Genomic DNA, 25,442 nt, shown 5'->3' with positions numbered 1-25,442 from the left:
AGCCGATAGAGACAGTTCCTCAACTGTTATAGTAAAAAGCAGGATTTATTTTAGTTAGTAGTAAGTTATAACCATTCTACTTTACAGTAAAGGGTTGTGTCATGCCATAACTGCTCCCTTTTTATAGTAATGGCTATATCACACAATAACCATTCCCCTTTAACGTTATGGGTTGTGTTACGCAATAACCCTTCCCCTGTAATGGGTTGTGTCACGTCATAACTATTCCCCATTAATGTAATAGGTTGTGTCACATCCTAAACATTCCTCTGTAATGTCTTGTGTCACGTTATAACCATTTTCCTTTAAAGTAAAGGGTTGTGTCACGTCATAACCCTTCCCCTTTAAAGTAATGGGTTGTGTCACGTCATAACCATTCCCGTTTGACTACTTGTAGGGGGTGATGGAACAGGCTGAACTCTTAAATGGAGATGATGCCTACAATGCACACTTTGGAGAGTGCATCACTGCAATCGGAGACATCGATGACGATGGGTACCAAGGTAAGTGTCTCTCAACTAAGTCACTGTGTTTTCAAGTATAGAATGTATGCTTATATAAAAATGTTAACCCTCCTCAAATCACTATTTAGCACTATTGTTGTATACATACAAAACTTCTGGATGACACATATTAGATTTATGAGAATTGTTCTAGTCTAGTTTTTCTTCCCCTATGTTAAACATTTTGACATAAGCAAACGTTGGATGGTTGTAATACGTATGCTATAAAACCCAAAAAGCTTTTCTCTCAGGAAAATTCTGTTTTGATTATTTTGTGGAGAGTGGGATCTTGTACACCGCCCTATGGGGCTCCCAAGGGGCACAGCGGTTTTAGGCACTGTATCTCAGTACTTGAGTCGTCACTACAGACACCCTGGTTCGAATCCAGGCTATATCACAACCGGCCGTGATTGGGAGTCCCGTAGGGCGGTGCACAATTGGCTCAGCGTCGTCCGGGTTTGGCCGGTCAAGGCCGTCATTGTAAATAAGTATTTGTTCTTAACTGACTTGTCCTGGTTAAATAAAGGTATAAAGAGAGGAAATTATATAAATAACATCTTTAACACCCAGCATTTACATTCAATGTTCAGAAAATTGGAATAACATTCTGTAGGTTTCTGCTTTCAATTCCCCACATTTGATAATGTAAGAGAAACAGGATGAGGTACTTAGTAGCCTATGTTGTTAAACAACATTATAAACCTTGACGATTTCCTTATCCATGTTATGATTGTTTTAAAACGTTCACTTTTTTCTTATGCATGCTATTGCATCATCACTGAAGAACTATTTTTGTTTTAAAAGGGGAAAGTGTATTTTCCAGTTTTGGTTGTGAGGGGGGATTAAGGGACGTTGCCTGAGCATCAAATGCCACCCTCTTCCCTGCATAGTGTACAACTTTTGACCAGGGCCCATTTGGGATGCAGACTTTATGTTCATCCTTTTGCCTTCAGTTTTATGGTTCTGTTTCCACTCTTACAGAGGTTTCACACTGGGGTTTATAGGGACTGACAACACTTAAATGTCTATTAAGAGACTGTGACAACATGTTTCCCAAGCACAGCCCTGCAAAAAGAAAAAAGACCCAGGGGTCCTGACCATAGAAATAGAATGAATAGAATGGACGTCTCCATTCATGTCAATGATGGCATAATGGGTGGACTGGCAGCCATTTTGAGTGTACCCATGCCAGGAATTAAAAGCAGGAAGCGTACCCTTCAATCTGTGTTGTGATTTGTTGAGTCAACTCAACTGACATTACAAAAAATACATGTCATTGCATGAGCCATATCAGATAGAATCATTTGAATGAACATTCTACATTACCATGTAGAATGTTGATAGAACACTCCAAATAACCATGGAAATTATTGCATTACATTACCAGGCAGCCAATGCAAGTGGACCCATGAGTTTACCAGTCAAATTGCCATAGTTAGAGCTTCCAAGCCTGTTCTATTCAGATGCGTCATGCCCATAGGCAGCACAGGGGCACGTGCCCCTTCAGATTGTCCTGTTTAAAAATATATCATTTTTTAATATATTTTTTTTTGTACTACTAGCCACTTAAGAATTTCATGAAGTTGGCTTTAACCAGCCCAGATAGCTTCTCCCAACCTCATAACTACACTTAACCAAAAAATATGAACGCAACTTGTAGTGTTGGTTTCATGAGATGAAATAAAAGATCTCAGAAATGTTCAATACACACAAAAAGCTTATTTCTCTCAAATTTTGTGCACAAATTTGTTTACATCCCTGTTCGTAAGCATCCCTGGTATATCAAGAAGCTAATTAAACAGTATTATCATTACACAGGTGTTGGGGACAATAAAAGGCCAAATCAAATCAAATTGTATTTGTCACATGCGCCGAATACAACAGACCTTACAGTGAAATGCTTACTTACAAGCTCTTAACCAACAATGCAGTTTTAATAAAATACCAACAAAAAAAGTAAGAGATAAGAATAACACATAATTAAAGAGCAGCAGTAAATATCAATAGCGGGGCTATATACAGGGGCTACCGGTACAGAGTCAATGTGCGGGGTGGTGGAGGGGGGGGCTATGACTAGGGTGGCTGAAGTCTTGACAATTTTTAGGGCCTTCCTCTGACACCGCCTAGTATAGAGGTCTTGCATGGCAGGAAGCTTGGCCCCGGTGATGTACTGGGCCGTAAGCACTACCCTCTGTAGTGCCTTGCGGTCGGAGGCCGAGCATTTGCCATACCAGGCAGTGATGCAACCCGTCAGGATGCTCTCGATTGTGTAGCTGTAGAACCTTTTGAGGATCTGAGGACACATGCCAACTCTTTTCAGTCTCCAGGTCTCTGATCTCCTCCCTATAGGCTGTCTCATCGTTGTCGGTGATCAGGCCTTCCGATGTTGTGTCATTGGCAAACTTAATCATGGTGTTAATCATGGTGTTAATCATGGAGTCGTGCCTGGCCGTGCAGTATTGAGTGAACAGGGAGTGAACAGGGAGTACAGGAGGGGGCTGAGCACGCACCCCTGAGGGGCCCCTGTGTTGAGGATCAGCGTGGCGGATGTGTTGTTACCTACCCTTACAACCTGGGGCGGCCCATCAGGAAGTCCAGGATCGAGTTGCAGAGTGAGGTGTTTAGTCCCAGGGTCCTTAGCTTAGTGATGAGCTTTGAGGGCACTATGGTGTTGAACGCTGAGCTGTTGTCAATGAATAGCATTCTCACATAGGTGTTCCTTTTGTCCAGGTGTGAAAGAGAAGTGCGGAGTGCTTAGAGATTGCATCATCTGTGGATCTGTTGGTGCAGTATTCAAATTGGAGTGGGTCTAGGGCAGCTATTCCCAAACCGGGGTACGCGCAATGCCGTCAGGGGTAGGCCAAATAAAAATGTGATTCACATTTTACATTTTTAAATAAAAAAATTAAGTAAAAAAATAAATAAAAATCTTCACATTTTCAAACAGTTCATTTATATTTTCCAACGGGGCTATACATTTTCTCGCCTGAGTAGCCTCGTTTCACTACCAAAAATAAAATGAAGCCACCTAGTTAGCGTTCAGCGAAATAACAACACAATGTCAAATACAGGTAATTAACATCCAATCACATTAACCGTTACTCTTTCGCGGTAATTCCACAAATGTAGCCAAATGTAGATGCTGCTCATGTTGGAATTCGTACTGGTGGCGCAGACGCCATAACAGGGAGACATAGTATAGTGGACACGCGTGTGCAAGCAGTTGTTCCCGATGCCACTTGTACACTGCAGCATCTTCCGAGAGGTTCTTGCTGCCAAGGGAATGCCTGACAGCTTGAAAGACATTTTGGACACTACAGTGAAATTGTTAACTTTGTTAAAGCAACTCTCGTGTATTTTCTGCACTATGCAATGATATGGGCAGCGACCATGTAACGCTTTTACAACATACAGAAATGCGCTGGTTATCAAGGGGGAAGGTATTGACACGTTTTTTTTAATTGAGAGACGAGCTTAAAGTTTTCTTTACTGACCATAATTTTCACTTGTCTGACGGCTTGCATGATGACAAGTTTCTCACATGACTGGCCTATCTGGGTGATGTTTTTTCTCGCCGAAATGATCTGAATCTAGGATTACAGGGACTCTCTGCAACTATATTCAATGTGCGAGACAAAATTGAGGATATGATTAAGTAGTTGGAGCTCTTCTCTGTCTCGATTAACAAGGACAACACACAGGTCTTTCCATCATTGTCTGGTTTGTTGTGTGCAAATAAACTCAAGCTTACGGCCAATTTCAAATGTGATATAGCGAAGCACCTTAGTAAGTTGGCTATTCAATTACGCAGGTACTTTCCCGAAACAAATGACACAAACAACTGGATTCGTTATCCCTTTCGTGCCCTGCCTTCAGTTCACTTACCGATATCTGAACAAGAGACCCTCATCGAAATTGCAACAAGCGGTTCTGTGAAGATTTTATTTAATCAGAAGGCACTTCCAGATTTCTGGATTGGGCTGTGCTCAGAGTCCTGCCTTGGCAAATTGCACTGTTAAGACACTGATTTCCTTTGCAACCACTTACTTATGTGAGAGTGGATTCTCGGCCCTCACTAGCATTAAAACTAATACAGGCACATACTGTGTGTGGAAAATTATTTAAGACTGAGACTCTCTCCAACACCACCCAACATTGCAAAGTTATGTGCATCCTTTCAAGCACACCCTTCTCATTAACCTGTGAAATCAAATCCAATCAAATCAAATCAAATTTTATTTGTCACATACACATGGTTAGCAGATGTTAATGCGAGTGTAGCGAAATGCTTGTGCTTCTAGTTCCGACAATGCAGTAATAACCAACAAGTAATCTAACTAACAATTCCAAAACTACTGTCTTATACACAGTGTAAGGGGATAAAGAATATGTACATAAGATATATGAATGAGTGATGGTACAGAGCAGCATAGGCAAGATACAGTAGATGGTATCGAGTACAGTATATACATATGAGATGGGTATGTAAACAAAGTGGCATAGTTAAAGTGGCTAGTGATACATGTATTACATAAGGATGCAGTAGATGATATAGAGTACAGTATATACGTATACATATGAGATGAATAATGTAGGGTATGTAAACATTATATTAGGTAGCATTGTTTAAAGTGGCTAGTGATATATTTTACATAATTTCCCATCAATTCCCATTATTAAAGTGGCTGGAGTTGAGTCAGTGTGTTGGCAGCAGCCACTCAATGTTAGTGGTGGCTGTTTAACAGTCTGATGGCCTTGAGATAGAAGCTGTTTTTCAGTCTCTCGGTCCCAGCTTTGATGCACCTGTACTGACCTCGCCTTTTGGATGATAGCGGGGTGAACAGGCAGTGGCTCGGGTGGTTGTTGTCCTTGATGATCTTTATGGCCTTCCTGTAACATCGGGTGGTGTAGGTGTCCTGGAGGGCAGGTAGTTTGCCCCCGGTGATACGTTGTGCAGACCTCACTACCCTCTGGAGAGCCTTACGGTTGTGGGCGGAGCAGTTGCCGTACCAGGCGGTGATACAGCCCACCAGGATGCTCTCGATTGTGCATCTGTAGAAGTTTGTGAGTGCTTTTGGTGACAAGCCGAATTTCTTCAGCCTCCTGAGGTTGAAGAGGCGCTGCTGCGCCTTCTTCACGATGCTGTCTGTGTGAGTGGACCAATTCAGTTTGTCTGTGATGTGTATGCCGAGGAACTTAAAACTACTACCCTCTCCACTACTGTTCCATCAATGTGGATAGGGGGGTGTTCCCTCTGCTGTTTCCTGAAGTTTGTGGTGAGTTATTCACAGTTTTCGATTAACAAATAAAGTGATATGTAAAATGGCTAAATAAAGAGCAAAATGATTGATTATTATTATATTAATATTTGTGCCCTGGTCCTATAAGAGCTCTTTGTCATTTCCCCTGAGCCGGGTTGTGACAAAAACTCACACTCGTTCTTATGTTTAATAAATGTATTGTATAGTGTGTGTGTGTGTGTGTGGCAGGCTTACAATGATGGCAAAAAAACTACATCTGAGAGTGTGCTGACCCTGGTGCTATAGGGGGTACGCAGCTGGAGGTTGAATGTTTGAAGGGGTATGGGACTATAAAAAATGTGGGAACCACTGGTCTAGGGTTTCTGGGTTAATGGTGTTGATGTGAGTCATGACCAGCCTGTCAAAGCATTTCATGGCTACAGACGTGAGTGCTACGGGTCTGTAATCATTTAGGAAGGTAACCTTAGTGTTTTTGGCCACAGGGACTATGGTGGTCTGCTTGAAACATGTTGGTATTACAGACTCAGACAGGGAGAGGTTGAAAATGTCAGTGAAGACACTTGCCAGTTGGTCAGCGCATGCTCGGAGTACACGTCCTGGTAAACCATCTGGCCCTGCGGCCTTGTGAATGTTGACCTGTTTGAAGGTCTTACTCACATTGGCTGCGGAGAGCGTGATCACTCAGTCGTCCGGAACAGCTGACGCTCTCATGCATGTTGAAGTGGTACTTGCCTTGAAGCGAGCATAGAAGTTATTTAGCTCGTCTGGTAGGCTCGTGTCACTGGGCAGCTCTCGGCTGTGCTTCCCTTTGTAGTTCTAATAGTTTGCAAGCCCTGCCACATCCGATGAGTGTAGGAGAAGGTGAAGTACGATTTGATCTTAGTCCTGTATTGGCGTTTTGTCTGTGTGATGGTTCTTCGTAGGGCATAGCGGGATTTCTTATAAGCTTCCAGATTAGTCCCACTCCTTGAAAGCGGCATCTCTACCCTTTAGCTCAGTGCGAATGTTGCCTGTAATCCATGGCTTCTGGTTGGGGTATGTACGTAGTCACTGTGTGGACGATGTCCTCGATGCACTTATTGATAAAGCCAGTGACTGATGTGGTGTACTCCTCAATGCCATCGGAAGAATCCTGGAACATATTCCAGTCTGTGCTAGCAAAGCAGTCCTGTAGTTTAGCATCTGCTTCATCTGACCACTTTTTTATAGACCGAGTCACTGGTGCTTCCTGCTTTAATTGTTGCTTGTAAGCAGGAATCAGGAGGATAGATTAATGGCCATATTTGCCAAATGGAGGGCGAGGGAGAGCTTTGTATGGGTCTCTGTGTGTGGAGTAAAGGTGGTCTAGATTTTTTTCCCTCTGGTTGCACATTTAACATGCTGATAGAAATGAGGTAAAACTGATTTAAGTTTCCCTACATTGAAGTCCCAGCCACTAGGAGTGCCGGCTCTGGATGAGCATTTTCCTGTTTGCTAATGGCGGTATACAACTCATTGAGCGTGGTTTTAGTGACAGCATCGGTCTGTGGTGGTATGTAAGACAGCTTCGAAAAATATAGATGAAAACTCTCTAGGTAGATAGTGTGGTCTACAGCTTATCATGACATACTCTACCTCAGGCAAGAAAAACCTCAAGACTTCCTTAGATATCGTGGACCAGCTGTTCCTCACATACAGTTGAACTCGGAAATGTACATACACCTTAGCCAAATACATTTAAACTCAGTTTTTCACAATTCCTGACATTTAATCCTAGTAAATATGCCCTGTTTTAGGTCAGTTAGGATCACCACTTTATTTTAAGAATGTGAAATGTCAGAATAATAGTAGAGACAATTATTTATTTCAGCTTATTATTTATTTCATCACATTCCCAGTGTGTCAGAAGTTTACATGCACTCAATTAGTATTTGATAGCATTGCCTTTAAATTGTTTAACTTGGGTCAAACGTTTCGGGTAGCCTTCCACAAGCTTCCCACAATAAGTTGGGTGAATTTTGGCCCATTCCTCCTGACAGAGCTGGTGTAACTGAGTCAGGTTTGGAGGCCTCCTTGCTCGCGCACACTTTTTCAGTTCTGCCCACCAATTTTCTATGGCATTGAGGTCAGGTGTTTGTTATGGCCACTCCAATACCTTGACTTTGTTGTCCTTAAGCCATTTTGCCACAACTTTGGGAGTATGCTTGGGGTCATTGCCATTTGGAAGACCCATTTGCGACCAAGCTTTAACTTCCTGATGAATGTCTTGAGATGTTGCTTCAATATATCCACATAATTTTCCTCCATCATGATGCCATCTATTTTGTGAAGTGCACCAGTCCCTTCTGCAGCAAAGCACCCCGACAACATGATGCTGCTTCACGGTTGGGATGGTGTTATTTGGCTTGCAAGCATCCCCCTTTTTCTCCAAACATAACTATGGTCATTATGGCCTAACACAGTTCTAATTTTGTTTCATCAGACCAGAGGACATTTCTCCAAAAGTACGATCTTTGTCACCATGTGCAGTTGCAAACCGTAGTCTGGCTTTTTTATGGCGGTTTTGGAGCAGTGGCTTCTTCCTTGCTGAGCGGCCTTTCAGGTTGTGTCGATATATGACTCGTTTTACTGTGGATATAGATACTTTTGTACCTGTTTCCTCCAGCAAGGTCATTTGCTGTTGTTCTGGGATTGATTTGCACTTTTCGCACCAAAGTACGTTCATCTCTAGGAGACAGAACGCATCTCCTTTCTGAGCGGTATGATGGCTACGTGGTCCCATGGTGTTTATACTTGCATACTATTGTTTGTACAGATGAATGTGGTACCTTCAGGCGTTTGGAAATTGTATCAAAGATGAACCAGACATGTGGAAGTCTACAATTGTTTTTCTGAGGTCTTGGCTGATTTCTTTTGAGTTTCCCATTATGTCAAGCAAAGAGGCACTGAGTTTGAAGGTAGGCCTTGAAATACATCCACAGGTACACCGCTATTGACTCAAATTATGTAAATTAGCCTATCAGAAGCTTCTAAAGCCATGACATTCTTTTCTGGAATTTTCCAAGCTGTTTAAAGGCACAGTCAACTTAGTGTATGTTAACTTCTGACCCACTGGAATTGTGATACAATGAATTATAAGTGAAATAATCTGTCTGTAAACAATTGTTGGAAAAATTACTTGTGTCATGCTCAAAGTACATGTCCTAATCGACTTGCAAAAACTATAGTTTGTTAACAAGAAATTTGTGAAATGGTTGAAAAAACTAGTTTTAATGACTCCAACATAAGTGTATGTAAACTTCTGACTTCAACTGTATATGCATAGGCCCCCACCCAGTGTCTTACCAGAGGATGCTGTTCTGTCCTGCCGATGGAGTGTATAACCCGCGAGCTGTATGTTCTTAATGTCGTCGTTCAGCCTTGACTTGTTGAAATTAAGATATTACAGTTTTTAATGTACCGTTGGTAAGATATATGTGCTTTCAGCTCGTCCCATTTATTTTCCAGTGATTGAACATTAGCTAGCTGGACAGAAGGCAAGGGCAGATTAGCCACTCGTCACCTGATTCTCACAAGGCACCCTGATCTTTTTCCACAAAATCTCAGTTTCCTTCTCCAGCGAGTCACGGGGATCGGGGCATGGTCGGGTGTCTGTAGTAGTATATCCCTCCCATCCAACTCATTGAAGAAGAACTCTTTGTCCAGTTTGAGGTGAGCAATCGCAGTTCTGATGTCCAGAAGCTCTTTTCAGTCATAAGAGATGGTAGCAGCAACATTATGTAAAAATCTAGTTACGAACAGCGCAAAAAAACAAACAATATAGCATGGTTGGTTAAGAGCCGGAAAGACGGCAGACCTCCCCTCCGGCGCCATCGTAATACTCTAAAATGTGCAGTTTTGTCACACAACAAATCAAATCAAATCAAATGTATTTATATAGCCCTTCGTACATCAGCTGATATCTCAAAGTGCTGTACAGAAACCCAGCCTAAAACCCCAAACAGCCAGCAATGCAGGTGTAGAAGCACAGTGGCTTGGAAAAACTCCCTAGAAAGGCCGCAACCTAGGAAGAAAGCTAGTGAGGAACCAGACTATGAGGGGTGGCCAGTCCTCTTCTGGCTGTGCCGGGTGGAGATTATAATAGAACATGGCCAAGATGTTCAAATGTTCATAGATGACCAGGAGGGTCAAATAAAAGTAATCACAGTGGTTGTAGAGGGTGCAACAGGTCAGGACCTCAGGAGTAAATGTCATTTGGCTTTTCATAGCCGATCATTCAGAGTATCTCTACCATTCTTGCTGAGGTATGGGACAACATTCCACAGGCCAGAATAAACAGCCTGATCAACTTTTTGCCAAGGAGATGTGTTGCGCTGCATGAGGCAAATGGAGGTCACACCAGATACTGACCGGTTTTCTGATCCACAACCCAAATATTTTTTTAAGGTATACGACATGACCAAAAGTATGTGGACACCTACTTGTCGAACATCTCATTCCAAAATAATGGGCATTAATATGGAGTTGGTCCCGTCTTTGCTGCATTAACAGCCTCCACTCTTCTGGGAAGGCTTTCCACTAGATGTCGGAACATTGCTTTGGAGATTGGTTCCATTCAGGCACGAGCATTAGTGAGGTCGGACACTGATGTTGGGTGATTAGGCCTGGCTCGTAGTCGGTGTTCCAATTCATCCCATAGGTGTTCGATGGGGTTGAGGTCAGGGAAAACCATTTCTGTATGAACCTGTATGAACCTCCCTTTGGTCCTTCCCCAAACTGTTTCCACAAAGTTGGAAGCACAGAATTGTCTAGAATGTCATTGTATGCTGTAGCTTTAAGATTTCCCAACACTGGAACTAAGGGGCCTAGCCTGGACCATGAAAAACAGCCCCAGACCATTATTTCTCCTCCACCAAACTTTACAGTTGGTACTATGCATTGGGGCAACCCAGATTCATCTGTTGGACTGCCAGATGGTGAGGTGTGATTCATCACTCCAGAAAACATGTTTCCTCTGCTCTAGAGTCCAATGGCTTTACACCACTCCATCTGATGCTTGGCATTGCGCATGGTGATCTTAGGCTTGTGTGCGACTGCTCGGCCATGGAAGCCCATTTCATGAAGCTCCCGACGAACAGTTTTTGTACTGACGTTCCTTCCAGAGGCAGTTTGGAACTCAGGAGTGAGTGTTTCAACCAAGGACAGTTGATTTTATGTGCTATGCAAATCAGCACTCGGTGGTCCCATTCTGTGAGCTTGTGTTGCCTACCACTTCGCGGCTGAGCCGTTGTTGCTCCTAGACATTTCCACTTCACAATAACAGCACATACAGTTGACCGGGGCAGGACAGACATTTTACTAACTGACTTTGTTGGAAAGGCGGCATCCTATGACGGTGCCACATTGAAAGTCACTGAGCTCTTCAGCAAGGCCATTCTGCTGTCAATGTTCGTCTATGGAGATTGCATGGCTGTGTGCAAGATTTTATACATCTGTCAGCAGCGGGTGTGGCTGAAATAGCAGAATCCACTAATTTTAAGGGGTGTCCACATACTTTTGTATATATAGTGTATCTGTGACCAACAGATGCATATCTGTATTCCCAGTCATGTGAAATCCATAGATTACGTCCTTTATTTCAATTCACTGATTTCCATACATGAACTGTAACTCAGTAAAATCTTTAAAATTGTTGCATGTTGCGTTTATATTTTTGTTCTGTGTAGTTATTAGTAAGAAGCTATTTCAGGCTATCAATCAAGTTAGAGGAGCTAGCTTGTCGAACTATCTTAGCTGGCATGCCTGCTGGTACAGTGAAAATCATATGGTGAAAAGTTGACCGCTCAAGAGGTATGCTCAGATACTAATTACGTGTAATGATTATGGCTATCGATTGCAGGAAAAAGCTGTTTCAGGTGTTTGAAAAATGCTAAATTCTCCAACTTACAGATGGGGTGCCTAACCCATTCAGGTCACCCCCTAGCGATCCTCACATACTTTGTGCCCCCTCAGATTTTTAGGGTGCATGACGACACTGTTTCTATTCATTTAATTTCTATGGTCCTGACACACACAAAGCAACTTCTTGAACAGCAGTTGGAATCCAGTCTTGTTGGTTCTTAACTTTCTTGTTAATTTTCTGTAGAAGAGTAATACTGAACTCTTTCCCTCTGTGTGATTGTCTTTGTCTCTGTCTCTGTCTCTCTCTCTGTCTCTCTCTCTGTCTCTCTCTCTCTCTCTCTCTCTCTCTCTCTCTCTCTCTCTCTCTCTCACTCTCACTCTCACTCTCACTCTCACTCTCTCTCTCTCTCTCTCTCTCTCTCTAGATGTGGCCATAGGAGCACCCAAAGAAGATGACTACGGTGGAGCAGTCTACATTTACCATGGCGATGCCACAGGAATCGTCAACAAATATTCTATGGTAAAGACACTTTCAATGGTTAGACACAACAAGTAATCAGCACAAGTCTTGGGTTGATAATATGCCACCATCATAGGCTCTTTTGGAGGAAGAGATACTAGAAAGTCAAGAGACAATTCATCTTAAACCAATTGAGATATTATGTCCCCTGTGTTTAAGACCAACAACATAAAATATAATCTTCATCTGTTTTTAATTTCTAGTTTAGTACACACACACACATTTGTTTTACAAACAGTTGATTCCCATTCACAATCCTATTTTCCCTAACCCTTAACCTAACCTTTAACCCCAAACCACTAACCCTAATCTTAACCCTAAACCACTAACCCTATTCCAAACCCTAAATCACTAACCGTAATCCTAACCCTAACTCTTAAACCTAACCCCTAAACCTAAAATAGTATTTCCTCTTGTGGGGACCTGCAAAATGTTCTTAATATTCCTTGTTTTACTATCCTTGTGAGGACTTCTGGTCCCCACAAGGATAATGAAACCAAACACACACACACACTGCGTTGTGTTAGCAACAAGGATAACATCACAGCTCCATCTGTGTTGACACAGCAGCACTATTACTCTCTGTCTGCATCTCAAATGACACCCTATTCCCTATAGTACAATGTTTTTGACCAGAGCCCTATGTGCACTAAATAGGGAATAGGGTTCCATTTGGGAAGCATCCTCTGACTAACGTGTCATAAAGACCCAGGTGGTAATGTTATCCTGGGAAGAGATTTTCCACTCATCTAATACGAACACACACATACACACACACAGGAGTGTGTTTTCAATAGCTTGGAAGCCAGACCAAAAGATCCCCACAATGGATATTAGCCCCATGAAACAATATTATAGAGTGTGAGTCCCAAATGGCACCCATATATAGTGCACTACTTTTGACCAGAGCCAATAGGTCCCAGGTCAAAAGTAGTGCACTGCATAGGGTCCCATTTGAAACAGTCACAGTAGTTCATCATTTCTATTTACTGAGATACAGGATGAGGTGAAATGTAAAAGTCCACTTCCCTCTCAAACCGTAGCCTTGCTCAGTGTTGTTGGTAGATTAAAGCTCAGACAGTGGTCTGTTATGGTAGCAGTAACAGACACAGTTGTCTGTTATGGTAGCAGTAACAGACACAGTGGTCTGTTTTAGTAGAGGTAGCAAAAACATGCTTGACTGTTGTGAGACAATGTGATGCTGATCCCTCCTGCTACAGTAATGTGTTCGCTAATGTTAATCTGTCAGATCAGTCTGCGTGTGTGTATGTGTACTTGCGTGCATGTGTGTGTGTGTGTACTTGTGTGTGTGTGTGCGTGTGTGCGTGTGCGTGTGCGTGTGTGTGTGTGTGTATTCTCACGTTTATATAATTCATTGCAGAGGCTGTCTGGACGGAGTGTAAACCCCGCCTTCCAGATGTTCGGCCAATCAATATCTGGCAATGTGGACATGGACGGCAATGGATATCTAGGTACTGTCACAATATACAGTACATAAAATGAAGAATTGGCGTGCTCAACTGAAAAGTTTGTAGTAACAAAAACTCTTTGGGTGCCAGATTCAAAAGGGATACACTGTTAAAAAAAAAAAAAAACGAATATTCTTAAAGATTAACTTAAATAATATTTCAGTGAGTGCAGGTTTTTCCTTTGTACAGTACAAAACAGATGATACAATGTAGCCAACACTAGGTTCAGGGTTAATGATGTACGTAGAGCTCTACTAGCCAACACTAGGTTCAGAAGTTAACTTCTTGATGCACCCATCCCGTTAGCGGGATCATTTTCGTCAACCGCTGAATTGCAGAGCGCCAAATTAAAATTAAATTACTACAATATTTAATTCATGAAATCACAAGTGCAATATAGCAATCCACCTGGCGTGTCAGGTGATCCAGGTAATCCACCTGGTGTGTCAAATTTCAAAAAAGCTTTTCGGCGAAAGCATACCAAGAGTTTATGTAAGGACATCTCGTTTTTTATATAAATCCTCAGGTTGTTTTACAATGTATAATCAATAATATTTCAACCGGACTGTAGCTTCTTCAATAGGAGAGAGAGAGAAAATGTCTGCTCCAAGCTGTTGCGCATGCAAAACGCTGCTGGCACCCAGCCATCCAATGACGCAATGTGATCTTGCTCGCTCATTTTTCAAAATAAAAGCCTGAAACTGTGTCTAAAGACTGTTCACACCATGTGGAAGCCACAGGGAATCTGGTTGATATCCCTTTAAATGGAGTGAAGGCAGGCAATGGAACAGAGAGCTTTCAGGAAAAACAGCACTTCCGGGTTGGATTTTCCTCAGGTTTTCGCCTGCAATATCAGTTCTGTTATACTCACAGACAATATTTTGACAGTTTTGGAAACTTTAGAGTGTTGTTTATCCTAATCTGACAATTATATGCATATTCTAGATTCTGGGCCTGAGGAATACAGTGCCTTGCGAAAGTATTCGGCCCCCTTGAACTTTGCGACCTATTGCCACATTTCAGGCTTCAAACATAAAGATATAAAACTGTATTTTTTTGTGAAGAATCAACAACAAGTGGGACACAATCATGAAGTGGAACGACATTTATTGGATATTTCAAACTTTTTTAACAAATCAAAAACTGAAAAATTGGGCGTGCAAAATTATTCAGCCCCTTTACTTTCAGTGCAGCAAACTCTCTCCAGAAGTTCAGTGAGGATCTCTGAATGATCCAATGTTGACCTAAATGACTAATGATGATAAATCCAATCCACCTGTGTGTAATCAAGTCTCCGTATAAATGCACCTGCACTGTGATAGTCTCAGAGGTCCGTTAAAAGCGCAGAGAGCATCATGAAGAACAAGGAACACACCAGGCAGGTCCGAGATACTGTTGTGAAGAAGTTTAAAGCCGGATTTGGATACAAAAAGATTTCCCAAGCTTTAAACATCCCAAGGAGCACTGTGCAAGCGATAATATTGAAATGGAAGGAGTATCAGACCACTGCAAATCTACCCAGACCTGGCCGTCCTTCTAAACTTTCAGCTCATACAAGGAGAAGACTGATCAGAGATGCAGCCAAGAGGCCCATGATCACTCTGGATGAACTGCAGAGATCTACAGCTGAGGTGGGAGACTCTGTCCATAGGACAACAATCAGTCGTATATTGCACAAATCTGGCCTTTATGGAAGAGTGGCAAGAAGAAAGCCATTTCTTAAAGATATCCATAAAAAGTGTCGTTTAAAGTTTGCCACAAGCCACCTGGGAGACACACCAAACATGTGGAAGAAGGTGCTCTGGTCAGATGAAACCAAAATTGAACTATTTGGCAACAATGCAAAACGTTATGTTTGGCGTAAAAGCAACACAGCTGAACACACCATCCCCACTGTCAAACATGGTGGTGGCAGCATCATGGTTTGGGCCTGCTTTTCTTCAGCAGGGACAGGGAAGATGGTTAAAATTGATGGGAAGATGGATGGAGCCAAATACAGGACCATTCTGGAAGAAAACCTGATGGAGTCTGCAAAAGACCTGAGACTGGGATGGAGATTTGTCTTCCAACAAGACAATGATCCAAAACATAAAGCAAAAACTACAATGGAATGGTTCATATCCAGGTGTTAGAATGGCCAAATCAAAGTCCAGACCTGAATCCAATCGAGAATCTGTGGAAAGAACTGAAAACTGCTGTTCACAAATGCTCTCCATCCAACCTCACTGAGCTCGAGCTGTTTTTCAAGGAGGAATGGGAAAACATTTCAGTCTCTCGATGTGCAAAACTGATAGAGACATACCCCAAGCGACTTACAGCTGTAATCGCAGCAAAAGGTGGCGCTACAAAGTATTAACTTAAGGGGGCTGAATAATTTTGCACGCCCAATTTTTCAGTTTTTGATTTGTTAAAAAAGTTTGAAATATCCAATAAATGTCGTTCCACTTCATGATTGTGTCTTACTTGTTGTTGATTCTTCACAAAAAAATACAGTTTTATATCTTTATGTTTGAAGCCTGAAATGTGGCAAAAGGTCGCAAAGTTCAAGGGGGCAGAATACTTTCGCAAGGCACTGTAGGCAGTTTCATTTGGGTACGTTTTTCATTCAAACATCCAAATACTGCCCCCTACACTCAACAGGTTAATGATGTATGTAGGGCCTACAGCTCCACTAGCCAACAATAGGTTCAGGGTTAATGATGTACGTAGGGCCTACAGCTCCACTAGCCAACACTAGTTTCAGGGTTAATGATGTACGTAGGGCCTACAGCTCCACTAGCCAACACTAGTTTCAGGGTTAATGATGTACGTAGGGCCTACAGCTCCACTAGCCAACACTAGGTTCAGGGTTAATGATGTAAGTAGGGCCTACAGCTCTACTAGGTTCAGGGTTAATGATGTACGTAGGGCCTACAGCTCTACTAGGTTCAGGGTTAATGAAACACTTGGAGCCTACAGCTCAACTTCATGTCGTTATTGTAAAAGAGAATGTGTTCTCAATATCCTACCTGGTGAGATTTAGGTTAAACGAATATATCAAACGAGCTCGGATCGAATCAGCAGACAAAGTAAAGAATGTCTGCTGATTCGAATGTGGTATTATTCATGCCTTCTCCCACTTGTTCACCTGTCTGTCTGACTCTGAGTGGACACTGGTTAGCCATTTAGACTCCTGTCTGTCTGACTGAGTGGTCCCTGGTCATTCGGTTAGATTCCTGTCTGTCTGACTCTGAGTGGTCCCTGGTCAGTCAGTTAGACTACCATCTTTCTGACTCTGAGTGGTCCCTGGTCAGTCAGTTAGACTACCGTCTGTCTGACTGAGTGGTCCCTGGTCAGTCAGTTAGACTACCGTCTGTCTGACTCCGAGTGGTCCCTGGTCAGTCGGTCAGACTCGTGATGCTGAGGCATGTTGTTTACTGCATTCCACATCAACAGGGGACATTCAGAACTAGAACAGTAAACAACAAGTATGAGGACTCCATTGTTAAAGCGCAACTGAAGGCAATAAACTTCATTGGTTGAAAACAGCCCATGTGGCATCGATATTAGTCAGAATAATTTATTCTAGTGTCAAAATTGACTACAATGTGTAAATAGAATACATTTGGTCATAGTCAGTCTCATTCAAAACTGAGATGTGCAAGATAATTAGGAAAAAATGGTGGATCACGGAATGGGTACTGTGTAGTAGGTTTCCTTGGCTTGGGTTTATTTCAAGCCTGCCCACAGCTAGCAGCACCCAAGTAATCATCAATTTGGAGCGCAGCTGCACACAACCCGATCGTAATGCCCGTGAACAATTTGGTTTGACATTCGATATCCCTATCGGGCTAGTTAGGGACCATCATAAATTACACAATTTACATGGGACAATATTTACAATTGTCAATAGCTAAACATTTCAATGACTTAAAAATCTCAAACCAACTATAAATTGTAGAAATTAATATACAAATGTTGCAATCATTTAATGAGACAACTAAAAGGCGTGTAACATGGAAATATTGTCCCATTTACATTGTGTAATGTATTGACAGTCCCTAACTGGCCCCGGAGATAGTCTATCCAAAGACAAACTAACTTTGCCACGGTCGCTCACCAGCCGGCTGAAGCTAATTGGCGAAAAAAGTTTGCTAGCCCTAGCTAGCCAAGGCGACATTAAGATACCAGACCTGGTTAGACTGTTTCAAGTTATCTAGATGGGTGAGTGACTGTAACTGTGTACTGTTTTGGCAGAGTGAATGTACAAACGCTTGCCACGTGAGATATCACACACGCGAGAGACACCCACATTAAACAACATCCCCAGTACTCTCATTTGGCTTCAGTCATGGTTGTTGCATATATTAATAAGCAAGCTAAAATAACGGCCAAATCAGTAAGTTCAGCCCCCTTTTAATGATAACCTTTGTGTATTGTGCCATATATTCAAAGAAGGATAAATCTGCACTAACTTAGGTTTCGCTCATTGGTTGTTCTTTCATTACAGACATTACCATTGGTGCTTTTATGGCTGATAGTGTGGTGTTATTGAGGTGAGTGGTTGTATTGTTGAAGTTGGAATGTAATATATTTTGGTGTTACACGAATAGTGGCTTTGTTTCACTGTCCATGCCAGCATACCACTTTGAATGTGTGCACAATACATTGTTTTATTCTAAGAGTTAACCTATGCTTCTGTGGATATTGGAAAAGAGCATACAGTGGAACAGAGTATGTTTTTCATCACAGAAAGACATTAATGCCAAGCTGTGTCCACTGCAGTACCATGTTCAACATGTTGTTTTGGTTGTAAGTCCGTTGACACCATGTTGTATTGTATTCATTGTAGGTCTATTGACACCATGTTGTATTGTATTCATTGTAGGTCTATTGACACCATGTTGTATTGTATTCATTGTAGGTCTATTGACACCATGTTGTATTGTATTCATTGTAGGTCTATTGACACCATGTTGTATTCTATTCATTGTAGGTCTATTGACACCATGTTGTATTCTATTCATTGTAGGTCTATTGACACCATGTTGTAGGTCTATTGACACCATGTTGTATTTTAATAGTTGTAGGTCTATTGACACCATGTTGTATTGTATTGGTTGTAGGTCTATTGACACCACGTTGTATTGTATTCATTGTAGGTCTATTGACACCATGTTGTATTGTATTCATTGTAGGTCTATTGACACCATGTTGTATTCTATTCATTGTAGGTCCATTGACACCATGTTGTATTGTATTGGTTGTAGGTCCATTGACACCATGTTGTAGGTCTATTGACACCATGTTGTATTTTAATAGTTGTAGGTCTATTGACACCATGTTGTATTGTATTGGTTGTAGGTCCATTGACACCATGTTGTATTGTATTGGTTGTAGGTCTATTGACACCATGTTGTATTTTAATAGTTGTAGGTCCATTGACACCATGTTGTATTGTATTGGTTGTAGGTCTATTGACACCATGTTGTATTGTATTGGTTGTAGGTCTATTGACACCATGTTGTATTGTATTGGTTGTAGGTCTATTGACACCATGTTGTATTGTATTGGTTGTAGGTCTATTGACACCATGTTGTATTGTATTGGTTGTAGGTCTATTGACACCATGTTGTATTGTATTGGTTGTAGGTCTATTGACACCATGTTGTATTGTATTGGTTGTAGGTCCATTGACACCATGTTGTATTGTATTGGTTGTAGGTCTATTGACACCATGTTGTATTGTATTGGTTGTAGGTCTATTGACACCATGTTGTATTGTATTGGTTGTAGGTCTATTGACACCATGTTGTATTGTATTGGTTGTAGGTCCATTGACACCATGTTGTATTGTGTTGGTTGTAGGTCTATTGACACCATGTTGTATTGTACTGGTTGTAGGTCTATTGACACCATGTTGTATTGTATTGGTTGTAGGTCTATTGACACCATGTTGTATTGTATTCATTGTAGGTCTATTGACACCATGTTGTATTGTACTGGTTGTAGGTCCATTGACACCATGTTGTATTTTAATAGTTGTAGGTCCATTGACACCATGTTGTATTGTACTGGTTGTAGGTCCATTGACACCATGTTGTATTGACACCATGTTGTATTGTATTGGTTGTAGGTCTATTGACACCATGTTGTATTGTACTGGTTGTAGGTCTATTGACACCATGTTATATTGTACTGGTTGTAGGTCTATTGACACCATGTTGTATTGTACTGGTTGTAGGTCCATTGACACCATGTTGTATTGACACCATGTTGTATTGTATTGGTTGTAGGTCTATTGACACCATGTTGTATTGTACTGGTTGTAGGTCCATTGACACCATGGTGTATTGACACCATGTTGTATTGTACTGGTTGTAGGTCCATTGACACCATGTTGTATTGTACTGGTTGTAGGTCCATTGACACCATGTTGTATTGTATTGGTTGTAGGTCCATTGACACCATGTTGTATTGACACCATGTTGTATTGGTTGTAGGTCTATTGACACCATGTTGTATTGTACTGGTTGTAGGTCCATTGACACCATGTTGTATTGTATTGGTTGTAGGTCCATTGACACCATGTTGTAGGTCTATTGACACCATGTTGTATTTTAATAGTTGTAGGTCTATTGACACCATGCTGTATTGTATTGGTTGTAGGTCCATTGACCCCATGTTGTATTTTAATAGTTGTAGGTCTATTGACACCATGTTGTATTTTAATAGTTGTAGGTCCATTGACACCATGTTGTATTGTATTGGTTGTAGGTCTATTGACACCATGTTGTATTGTATTGGTTGTAGGTCTATTGAAACCATGTTGTATTGTATTGGTTGTAGGTCTATTGACACCATGTTGTATTGTATTGGTTGTAGGTCTATTGACACCATGTTGTATTGTATTGGTTGTAGGTCTATTGACACCATGTTGTATTTTAATAGTTGTAGGTCCATTGACACCATGTTGTATTGTATTGGTTGTAGGTCTATTGACACCATGTTGTATTGTATTGGTTGTAGGTCTATTGACACCATGTTGTATTGTATTGGTTGTAGGTCTATTGACACCATGTTGTATTGTATTGGTTGTAGGTCTATTGACACCATGTTGTATTGTATTGGTTGTAGGTCTATTGACACCATGTTGTATTGTATTGGTTGTAGGTCTATTGACACCATGTTGTATTGTATTGGTTGTAGGTCCATTGACACCATGTTGTATTGTATTGGTTGTAGGTCTATTGACACCATGTTGTATTTTAATAGTTGTAGGTCCATTGACACCATGTTGTATTGTGTTGGTTGTAGGTCTATTGACACCATGTTGTATTGTATTCATTGTAGGTCTATTGACACCATGTTGTATTGTACTGGTTGTAGGTCTATTGACACCATGTTGTATTGTATTGGTTGTAGGTCCATTGACACCATGTTGTATTGTATTGGTTGTAGGTCTATTGACACCATGTTGTATTGTATTCATTGTAGGTCTATTGACACCATGTTGTATTGTACTGGTTGTAGGTCCATTGACACCATGTTGTATTTTAATAGTTGTAGGTCCATTGACACCATGTTGTATTGTACTGGTTGTAGGTCCATTGACACCATGTTGTATTGACACCATGTTGTATTGTATTGGTTGTAGGTCTATTGACACCATGTTGTACTGGTTGTAGGTCTATTGACACCATGTTGTATTGTACTGGTTGTAGGTCTATTGACACCATGTTGTATTGTACTGGTTGTAGGTCCATTGACACCATGTTGTATTGACACCATGTTGTATTGTATTGGTTGTAGGTCTATTGACACCATGTTGTATTGTACTGGTTGTAGGTCCATTGACACCATGGTGTATTGACACCATGTTGTATTGTACTGGTTGTAGGTCCATTGACACCGTGTTGTATTGTACTGGTTGTAGGTCCATTGACACCATGTTGTATTGTATTGGTTGTAGGTCCATTGACACCATGTTGTATTGACACCATGTTGTATTGGTTGTAGGTCTATTGACACCATGTTGTATTGTACTGGTTGTAGGTCCATTGACACCATGTTGTATTGTATTGGTTGTAGGTCCATTGACACCATGTTGTAGGTCTATTGACACCATGTTGTATTTTAATTGTTGTAGGTCTATTGACACCATGCTGTATTGTATTGGTTGTAGGTCCATTGACCCCATGTTGTATTTTAATAGTTGTAGGTCTATTGACACCATGTTGTATTTTAATAGTTGTAGGTCCATTGACACCATGTTGTATTGTATTGGTTGTAGGTCTATTGACACCATGTTGTATTGTATTGGTTGTAGGTCTATTGACACCATGTTGTATTGTATTGGTTGTAGGTCTATTGACACCATGTTGTATTGTATTGGTTGTAGGTCTATTGACACCATGTTGTATTGTATTGGTTGTAGGTCTATTGACACCATGTTGTATTGTATTGGTTGTAGGTCTATTGACACCATGTTGTATTGTATTGGTTGTAGGTCCATTGACACCATGTTGTATTGTATTGGTTGTAGGTCTATTGACACCATGTTGTATTTTAATAGTTGTAGGTCCATTGACACCATGTTGTATTGTGTTGGTTGTAGGTCTATTGACACCATGTTGTATTGTATTCATTGTAGGTCTGTTGACACCATGTTGTATTGTACTGGTTGTAGGTCTATTGACACCATGTTGTATTGTATTGGTTGTAGGTCCATTGACACCATGTTGTATTGTATTGGTTGTAGGTCTATTGACACCATGTTGTATTGTATTCATTGTAGGTCTATTGACACCATGTTGTATTGTACTGGTTGTAGGTCCATTGACACCATGTTGTATTTTAATAGTTGTAGGTCCATTGACACCATGTTGTATTGTACTGGTTGTAGGTCCATTGACACCATGTTGTATTGACACCATGTTGTATTGTATTGGTTGTAGGTCTATTGACACCATGTTGTATTGTACTGGTTGTAGGTCTATTGACACCATGTTGTATTGTACTGGTTGTAGGTCTATTGACACCATGTTGTATTGTACTGGTTGTAGGTCCATTGACACCATGTTGTATTGACACCATGTTGTATTGTACTGGTTGTAGGTCCATTGACACCATGTTGTATTGTACTGGTTGTAGGTCCATTGACACCATGTTGTATTGTATTGGTTGTAGGTCCATTGACACCATGTTGTATTGACACCATGTTGTATTGTATTGGTTGTAGGTCTATTGACACCATGTTGTATTGTACTGGTTGTAGGTCCATTGACACCATGTTGTATTGTATTGGTTGTTGGTCCATTGACACCATGTTGTATTGACACCATGTTGTATTGTATTGGTTGTAGGTCCATTGACACCATGTTGTATTGACACCATGTTGTATTGTATTGGTTGTAGGTCTATTGACACCATGTTGTATTGTACTGGTTGTAGGTCCATTGACACCATGTTGTATTGACACCATGTTGTATTGTATTGGTTGTAGGTCTATTGACACCATGTTGTATTGTACTGGTTGTAGGTCCATTGACACCATGTTGTATTGACACCATGTTGTATTGTACTGGTTGTAGGTCCATTGACACCATGTTGTATTGTACTGGTTGTAGGTCCATTGACACCATGTTGTATTGACACCATGTTGTATTGTACTGGTTGTAGGTCTATTGACACCATGTTGTATTGTACTGGTTGTAGGTCCATTGACACCATGTTGTATTGAATTGGTTGAAGGTCCATTGACACCATGTTGTATTGTACTGGTTGTAGGTCCATTGACACCACGTTGTGTTTTGTCTCTAGGTCCCGACCGGTGATCACTGTGGACGTGTCCATCTACCTACCTGTCTCCATCAACATCTCTGTTCCTCAGTGTCACGAGGGACCACAGCACCTCAACTGTTTCAACGCTACAGTGTGCCTGCTCTTCAGAGGAAAACACCTGCCTGGACAGATAGGTGAGCACAACTACAGCATAACTACAGCAGACACACAAAATAATGTACAACGCACTTAAGTTGATAGAGTGGTATGTTTGAAATGGGACCCCTCATATGCCTTGTTTTAGTAGTTAGAACAAGTAGACTATATTGTAGTGGATTATTCAGAGCGATTTGTGAATGTGCCACTGAATTGTGTCATTCCATGATGTAGCCTTTGGCCAATGGATGCTGCCTATGGTTGTAGTTCTCCTTCAGTCTACTAACAACAGCTGGTGCACGAAATCTAAGGAAGTCTCTACATTTTGCTCGCTTGAAGTAGAGTATATTATGAAAAATTGCAGGCCACACTACTTGCCTAGAGAGTTCTAAGCTATACTTTTCATGGCTGTTTATTTACCACCACAGACAGATGCTGGCACTAAGACCGCACTCAGTCAGCTGTATAAGGAAATAAGCAAACAGGAAACCACTCACCCAGAGGCAGTGCTCCTAGTGGCCGGAGACTTTAATGTAGGGAAACTTAAATCGGTTCTACCAAATCTCTATCAACATGTTAAATGTGCAACCAGAGGGGGAAAAATTCTAGATCACCTGTACTCCACACACAGAGATGTGTACAAAGCTCTCCCTCGCCCTCAATTTGGTAAATCCGACTACAACGCTATCCTCATGATTCCTGCTTACAAGCAAAAATTAAAGCAGGAAGCACCAGTGACTCGGTCTATAAAAAAAATGGTCAGATGAAGCAGATGCTAAACTACAGGACTGTTTTGCTATCACAGACTGGAACATGTTCCAGGATTCTTCCGATGACATTGAAGAATACACCACATCAGTCACTGGCTTTATCCATGAGTGCATTGAGGACGTCGTCCCCACAGTGACTGTACGTACATACCCCAACCAGAAGCCATGGATTACAGGCAACATTAGCACTGAGCTAAAGGGTAGAGCTGCCGCTTTCAAGGTGCGGGACTCTAACCCGGAAGCTTACAAGAAATCCTGCTATGCCCTGCGACAAACCATCAAACAGGCAAAGCATCAATACAGGGCTAAGATTGAATCATACTACACTGGCTCTGACACCTGTCAGATGTGGCAGGGCTTGCAAACTATTACAGACTACAAAGGGAAGCACAACCGTGAGCTGCCCAGTGACACAAGCCTACCAGATGAGCCAAATCACTTCTATGCTCGCTTCGAGGCAAGCAACACTGAGGCATGCATGAGCGCATCAGTTGCTCCGGATGATTGTGTGATCACGCTCTCCATAGCTGACGTGAGTAAGACCTTTTAAACAGGTCAACATTCACAAGGCTGCGGGGCCAGACGGATTACCAGGACGTGTGCTCCGGGCATGTGCTGAGAAACTGGCATTTTCAACATGTCCCTGATTGAGTCTGTAATACCAACATGCTTCAAGCAGACCACCATAGTCCCTGTGCCCAAGAACACAAAGGCAACCTGCCTAAATGACTACAGACCCGTGGCGCTCACATCCGTAGCCATGAAGTGCTTTGAACGGCTGGTAATGGCTCACATCAACAACATTATCCCAGAAACCCTAGACCCACTCCAATTTGCATACCGCCCAAACAGATCCACAGATGATGCCATCTCTATTGCACTCCACACTGCCCTTTCACACCTGGACAAAAGGAACACCTATGTGAGAATGCTATTCATTGACTACAGTTCAGCGTTCAACACCATAGTACCCTCAAAGCTCATCACTAAGCTAAGGAACCTGGGACTAAACACCTCCCTCTGCAACTGGATCCTGGACTTCCTGACGGGCCCGCCCCCAGGTGGTGAGGGTAGGTAGCAACACATCTGCCACGCTGATCCTCAACACTGGAACTCCCCAG

At 41.7% G+C, this 25,442-nt stretch overlaps 1 protein-coding gene across 2 annotated transcripts in view; it reads left to right on the top strand.

Moving 5' to 3' along the window:
* Window positions 1–25,442, top strand: part of itga9 (integrin subunit alpha 9) — a 151,315-nt gene that overhangs the window by 33,701 nt on the left and 92,172 nt on the right. Inside the window, exons 10-14 of one of the 2 annotated variants that reach the window (XM_036956146.2) lie at window positions 398–503; window positions 12,070–12,164; window positions 13,546–13,636; window positions 18,123–18,168; window positions 23,435–23,589. In XM_036956146.2, coding sequence (XP_036812041.2) covers window positions 398–503; window positions 12,070–12,164; window positions 13,546–13,636; window positions 18,123–18,168; window positions 23,435–23,589 — 493 coding nt within the window. Of the gene's footprint in view, window positions 1–397; window positions 504–8,556; window positions 9,455–12,069; window positions 12,165–13,545; window positions 13,637–18,122; window positions 18,169–23,434; window positions 23,590–25,442 lie in introns of those variants that run through there. The other variant, XM_090212956.1, reaches the window with a different exon arrangement.

Source organism: Oncorhynchus mykiss, chromosome 20, assembly GCF_057628025.1.
Source record: "Oncorhynchus mykiss isolate SJ-2025 chromosome 20, ASM5762802v1, whole genome shotgun sequence".
NCBI classification, from domain to species: Eukaryota; Metazoa; Chordata; class Actinopteri; order Salmoniformes; family Salmonidae; genus Oncorhynchus; species Oncorhynchus mykiss.
This window is presented reverse-complemented; position numbering and strand designations above follow the sequence as displayed.